This window comes from Egretta garzetta, unplaced genomic scaffold (assembly GCF_000687185.1).
Source record: "Egretta garzetta isolate BGI_Z169 unplaced genomic scaffold, ASM68718v1 scaffold906, whole genome shotgun sequence".
In the NCBI taxonomy this organism is placed as follows: domain Eukaryota; kingdom Metazoa; phylum Chordata; class Aves; order Pelecaniformes; family Ardeidae; genus Egretta; species Egretta garzetta.
This window is the reverse complement of record NW_009259870.1, coordinates 205,587-212,399: the sequence shown is the minus strand read 5'-3', so window position 1 is coordinate 212,399 and position 6,813 is coordinate 205,587. Positions and strand designations below refer to the sequence as shown.

Sequence of the window (6,813 nt, the reverse complement as noted above, 5' to 3'; positions counted from 1 at the left end):
TGAAGTGTCGTTTAATCCCCTTCCCCGAGTGATTCCCAGGTGTGGCACACGTGAGCGGCGCAGGCGCCTGGCCCTTTCTCAAGGAGAGGAGTGAAGGGTCGGGGGGACCCTGCTCGTGGGTGCCCACCCGCTATCCTGGAGAGGAGGAGAGGCGAGTCTCCCCTTCCTGCGGGGGACAGCATGACATGGAGATCTGCTGGGGAGTCTGTCTGTCCACGGCTCCGGAGCATCGCTCCTGCCAGCTGCTGAGCTGAAACTGCCACTCCCAAGCTCCCCGATGGAGAGGCAAGGGCGACGGGGACCCACGGCGGAGGGACGTGGGCCTTGGGGGAGGGATTCATCCGCTTCTGAGCTGCTGCTCCCCTGCAGGAGTCTGCCGACTTCAGCTTCCCTTCACGTTTCTAATGAAAAGCTGAACTTCCCTTCCCACTCCCTTCCCTTCCCCAAGTCGGGGAGAGGCTGGAAGCGCAGCCAGGGCCGCGGGGTAAGTGCTTTCCCAGGCAGCAGGGCTTCCCCGCCTCTTGCTCCTCTGCAGGGAGGGAGTACTCTGCCCAGCGCAGTTGTTCAGGCGCCAGCACTGGAAGCCATCCCTGGAAAGCCCTGCCCCTGTTGGGTCTGCGCTGGGGCAGAGCCAGGAGCAGCTCCCGCGCTGGTTCGCTCGGGCTGGGGAGAGGGCTGCAGGAGGGCTTCCAGCCGCAGCCGTGGCTTGTGCCGCTCCAAAGCCCGTGCGCTGGGGGAGGCTCGCCTGGCCCCCCAGCACCTCCCCAGTGCCCCCGCTCACACCAGCGGGAAGGCTGTGCTGGCGGTGGCAGCCATCCTGTCCCGCTCCGCGGAGGAGGGAGGCAGTAAGGGGCAGAACTTCAGCTCCCATTGGTCTGCTATGTGCCTCGGTTTCCCCTCCTGCAGAGCAGATGGAGCTTCAGGGCTTTGTCTGAAGCGGGGGGCTGTTTCCTGAATGAGGGGTGCTCTTCAGTGCCTTAAACTCCTCTTGCCTTTCAAGGGATTAAGAGAAACTGGTTCCACCCCACCCACCCGACTCTGACATGTTACCGGCTGCAATAAATAAAATACCGGGGGTAAAGCCCTCCCGAGTGCCGTGCCGCTCCCCGCGCCCCAGTGTGGGCCCTCGTGCAATTGCCACCGTGTTGCTGCCTCTGTACGCGGCTGGAACTGGCTGGAAAGCCCCGGCAGTTGGCTGTACGTGGGGCACCGTTAAGGTGGCCAAGGTTGTGCCAAGTGAGAAATTAAACTGACTAAAGCAGAGAAAAGTCTGTTAATTTGTAATAATCTTGGGCGTGAAAGTCCATGATAGCAAATAAGTTACTTTGAGACAGCAATACGAGTTATTTTTGTTGTAAAGTTGGCTGCATCCCTTCTGTTTCGTGCCAGGAGCATGCAGAGCCGCTGGCAGTGCCAAGTGATGGTGCTGGTCCCGTACATTGTGCTGAAGCCCACCCGCGGCCTGGCCCTGGCCAGGGAGGGAGAGGGGCTGGGAGGTAGCCTTCCTCCCCGGGGCTGGGGCGGCTGGCCGGTGACTTTGCCTGTGGCGCGGTTCCTCAGTGCTCCGTAGGCCAGAGCTGCTCCAGGGCTGCTTCGCTCACCCCCAAAAGCTGAGCTCAGCACCCCTGGCTGGCCCCTGCTGAAACGGCAAGGTCTGCCTTGCTCAGATGGTGCTGGGCTGGCGTCTGTCTGTCCCCTCAGGCTGGCCAGGGCTCAGGGTGAGCGCCACGGATCTGTCCCCGGCAGCAGCTTGGTTGTGTTCCGGAGCTCGCAGCCCCGTGCCGTGGTGGCCAGCACTGGTGTCGCAGACCAGACTCGCTGCAGGCTGCGTGCTTGAGGCCACAGGCGAGGATGTCGGGAGCAGGTGACTGCGGAGCGTCATCGTTGTTGTAAGAACGGCTTCTTTACATCATTTTCCTTCTGTCGCTTTTCTGGAATCTCTCCTGCTCGCTGCGCTCTGCTGTGTGTGTGGTAATGCAAACCCATCTATTTCGCCCTGGTCTTTGATCTTCTCCTGCAATTATATATCAAATGGAGTTTGAGAAATGTCAAGTTGAGGCTCCTCTTACTAATGTATGAGTGCTGCAATGGTGTAAACTGCCCTTTGAAGCTGGGAAGAACTTTGAGTTCTCATGCAAATGTTGCGTACGTGGTTTTGAACTTGATTTCAGTACTGCATAAAGCTTTGCAGATGGCTTCTGACTTTGCATGTCAGCTAGCCAGCCTCCTCGGGCAGTGCAAGCGTTTTATCCTGGAGGGATAACATGGGAAGGGAATGTGTAGGGGCATCTATGCCTGTGGAGCACACAACAGTCTGGAACAAAAGTGACTGGATGGGCTTTTCCCCTGGAATGGGGGAGAGCGGGGGACGCGGGGAAGGTCCCACCGTCACCCTCTTCCCCGCAGGTCTGGCACCCCGGCGGTGTGCGTGGGAACTTGCTTGTGGGCTCGGGGACTCTGCGGTCCTCAGCATGGCAGACCTGTTCTTGACAAGTCTCCGTGCTGTTGTTAGAGGTGGTGCTTGAGGGTTTAAGGCTTTGGAGTGCAGAAAACAGAGTGTTGACAGGACGTGGTATTTTAATGAGGCTGCAGCAGCCCTGGAGTGGCCCGTCTGCCCGGCTCCCGCAGAACCCCCGTGTGCTGGTTCATGCAAAGTCCGTAGAGACAAAAGCTTGAATCTGTTACTACAGCGTGTTAGAGCCGAATGCTGGGTTTTGCCTATGTCCAAACAAACCTAAAGCTCCTCTGGAAAAGGGCGAAGAGGAACAAGCCTGTCCCACGCGTGCCCTTCTGCTGGCGCAGGAAAGGCTGCCACTCTCCAGGCAAACATTAGCTCTGCACTCCTGGCAGGGCTTGGCATCGAGGCGCCTGCCTCAAAAACGTCCTGTCCCACAAAGACGGCTTAGTTGTGAGCCAGCGTATGGCCCGCTAATGAAGATGTGCACAGAAATCGCCCGTGTGGATACACAGAGGCCTTCTGTCTCGTGGAAAGCCGCTCGCTAAACTGCCCGGTGTACCCCGGGGAATCTGGCGTCCAGACAAGGCTCGTACAAGCAGTTTCTCTGATGCCACTGGCGAGGCGAGCGTGAAGGGGCTGCTTGTGAGCCCCGAGTCGGTAACGCAGCTGCTGCTGAGCGGATCTGGCTTCTTGAAAATTGCTCTGTCCTCTTCTTTCTCCTCCGGTTGTATCCTTGCACTCTCCTGATGCTGCACCCCAGCCACAGCCTTGACTTGAATGGAAGTGGAATCAGACCCCGTACCAGTAGGTATAGCTCTCAAAACAAAGAATTGGCCCTGGCTGGGTATAACCAGCTGAATAAGGTCCCGGTGGTCTCGATGGCTTGGCTGGCCTGCTGGCCTTGCGTTTGGGTATGATGTTTGTGGTACACCGGCTTAGGGGGTGTTAGCAGGAAAAAACACAAATGGCTTCTTGGCCGTTTGCTCAGTGAGTTGTGCAGCTGCAGAGCACCACGGGAACCTGAGCCTGGAGCTGCAGACCGAGCATGCGACCGAATGCTCCTGCCCGGAGCTCGGCCTCGCTGCCTCCTTGCTCACCCTCCAAACCAAGGAGGTCGGGGAGAGCATCGCGCAGAAGAAATGCAGACACAGACCTGTTGTTTTTTTTCTGCTGAAGCATCGCTGAAGTCTTTTGTTTTGCTGTGGGCCTGGGTTCCCACCCGTGCTGGTGGCACTGGGAGGAGCTGCCTTGGGCTGACTCTCCAGAAGGGGGTGGCTCGCTGCCACAGGGACACCTTCCCCCTTTCTCCCGGAGCACGTTACACCATAGCCACTAGTGTTAAGCTGTTTCTGGACTATAGCAGGGGAAAAATGACTTGCTGGAAAATACATCACTCCCCTCTAGCAGTAATGTATTCTCCGTGCACTTGTCCGTTCCTTGCTGGCCTTCTCCGTCCCCACGGGGGGTTTCATCCAGTAAGGGCTCCAGTTACTGCTGATAACTTTCACAGTTTTCTCCTAACGTCTCAGCTCTGAGGAAGCATCAGGCTATATCCAGCTTAAAAACAATCAGTCGGTTTAGGGTGATGTTATGTGGACCTGGGCACCTCCTGGACCTAAGCCAATTCCACCCAGTAAATTGAAGACATTGGAGACTTGCTAATTCAGCCAGGAACCAGGATCCTCTGCGAAAGAGAAGCATGCAGTCACAGAGTGAAAATGTCTTCCTGAGGATTTGGCGACCTGGGTGCTCCCGAGTGTCACTGTGCTGCAGTGCTGGGGGCTGTGGTTTGCACCATCTTACGGCGAAGGTGACAGCAGGAACACCGGGAAGCTGGTCACACGGAGACCTTGGGGTGCCTCGGGTGGATAAACCACATGTGTGTGTGTGTGTATCTGTATGTGGGAGAGACCACAGTATTCAGCAGTACTGGTAAGACACAATGCCATTTACAGAAGTGATACTGGAAGTTGTGTGGCGTCGTTGACCTACTAGGATGTGCATAACGATACCCACCAAATGCGATTCCTTCCACTGAAAAAAATGGCATCACCTTTTTCCCCTCTCTGGGCCTGTGTCTCTGCCTTTGAGTGGAGTGGGAGTTCGAATTCCCGCTCCGTTGCCGCAGCCCCGAAGCGATGCTCAACTTGCAAAAAAAGGTTCTGCGCCCGTACGCCGACGTAGTGGGCTTCACGCCGCGCTCCCTGGCGAGCTCTGGCGCGCTGCGGGGCGTCCTCAGGACAGGTAGGAGGGGGGCAGTCTCTTTGCAGCCGGCAGGCGATGAAGCAGCACCTTTTCCTGGGCTGTAGGCACTGTGCACAGCGTCTAGGGCCCCAAGTTCGTGCAGATCTAAACCCGACATGCTTTAACTAGAAGTTAAAAAACAATAGCAAAAAAAAAAGAACAAAAAACCCTTCCAAAAAGCCAGCCCTCCCCCCAGCCGCCAAAGCCCTATCTTCAGATGCAGGCAGGAAAACCAAGGAGCCTGCACAGTATCTGCCCGCGCCCGTTGCGAGGCGTATCTCAGCCCTTGTTTCGGGGCTCGTTGGTGTGTGTTCGTTAGGTTTTGCTCCAGGGCAGAGCCATTTGCTCGCCCCGCGCATTGGTGCCGCCATGTTTGCCTTGCCGCGTGGCTGCCCCCCAGCTGGGTCGGTGGGGACCCCAGCCTCCTCCCCGGGAACCGCTGGCTTCTGCTGATCACCGCTGCTCCAGCCGTGTCCTTGTCGCCCCAAAGGGGTGCCCAGGGCTCGCTTTGCTGATAGGGACCCCGGGGGCAGGAATATGGGCTGGGGTCGCTTCCCACCAGCCCTCTCCCTGCCAGCGCAGGGGCTGGTGAACGGGCTGTGGACCAGCCCTGGGCCAGCCGAAAACAAACCAACACATGGTATTTTGTGGCTGCCTTTTCCAGCCCAATCGGCGCCCCAATGTGCTTCCCGGGAACTCGCCTGCATACGTCGGCACAAACGGCCAAGGCGAGAGGTTAAGTTGTTTTCATGCGTTTGAGTGTATTTCTTTCTTCTGCCACGCATGAGACATGCAGGGAGCTTTTCATCCATCCTCTGTTGCCTTTCCTGGCTCCTTCCCTGGGAGGATGTGGGTGTTATCCGTGTTTTGTAATGTGTCTGACAGCCCACGGGCTCGCAGCAGCGCTGCTGCTGACCAAAGAGTTTCCTCTTGAGTCACCGTGCGAAGACTCAGCTTTTCTGGCTTTTTTCTTGAGACATTTTTGGAATATTTTATTTATTAATTCTGTTGGTAGCACACTGGTAGCTACAGATGTGGCATCCCACATCTGCCTGCAAGCATTTCGTGGGTGGCTTCGCCCTGCTGTGTGCCAGCCTGCTTTTGTGGAGCACCAGCGGCGCAGAATTTCTGCGCAGTCTGAAGAACTGCAAGGTTTGCAGAAAGAAGAGGACAGCCTTCCCCCCGCGAACACGCGGTGCTCTTCTACAGGCCCTGAGCACGCCGAAATGAAAGCTCCTTGGGACCTGCTGGTGGCGTTCATCAGGCAGCAGTTATTTTTCTTACTAAGCATTAAACAGATGTTTCAAAACGTGTAAACCTTCTACCTGAGCTCCTGATACGCATGGAGAAAAAAGCTTTTGGAAACGTCTCGGTTTTGTTGGGGTGATGGTGGACTTTTCCACATGGCTTCTGTTTTGCCTTGCGGGCTCCTCTGCACTGTGGGCTGAGCTCCTTCGGGAGCGGCGATCCCCAGGTCGTGCTGGCTTTTCCTGTCTGGGGCACGTTCAAACATTGCCTTTGGGGCTGGTGTCCTCCTTTGTCACCGAATTCTCTACGCAGGTGAATGTGCAGCCGCGAGTTGTTCAAATGAGGGTAAGAGCAGCTGAGTAGCCTGAGATAAGTCCATAAATACAAGTAAAGCCCAGAATTGAGGTTGCTCTCTGCAGTCTGTCCTCTCTCCTTTTTTTTTATCCTGTTGCTCCAGCCAAGGCTGATCATGAAGTACAGAGGCCAGATGCTTTTAAAACGAGTAATTTTATTAATCTTATTGTACCTCGTAGCTGTGAAAATGGAGAACAAGGGACATGACCCATTCCTGTGCCATCAAATGATGAACTGGGGACCTGCAGGGTGTCGGGGGACCCTCTGTGGGGGAGGCACAGAGCCAGACCCCCCCGAGCCCTCGTGGAACGTGGGGCTTGCAGAGGTGCCCAGAGCAGGGGCGGCTCTTGGTGAAGCCCACCTAAGGGTGGTCTGCATGGCAGGAGGGTCCTGGCCATCCCGGTGCTGGTCAGGTGAAGGTGCCCGGGAATGCTCCCAGGTGGTGCTGGCTGGCACAGGATGGGCCCCATCCACGGCTCCCAGCCCTGGAGCAGGAGGGGTGAGCATCC

General features: G+C 56.8%; 1 protein-coding gene across 1 annotated transcript in view; it reads left to right on the top strand.

The window, feature by feature from the left end:
- OPHN1 (oligophrenin 1) overlaps positions 1-6,813 on the top strand; it is a 66,169-nt gene that overhangs the window by 4,708 nt on the left and 54,648 nt on the right. Inside the window, exon 3 of the mRNA XM_035895642.1 lies at positions 4,550-4,702. Within this exon, the coding sequence (XP_035751535.1) occupies positions 4,550-4,702 (153 nt within the window). The remainder of the gene's footprint in view (positions 1-4,549; positions 4,703-6,813) is intronic.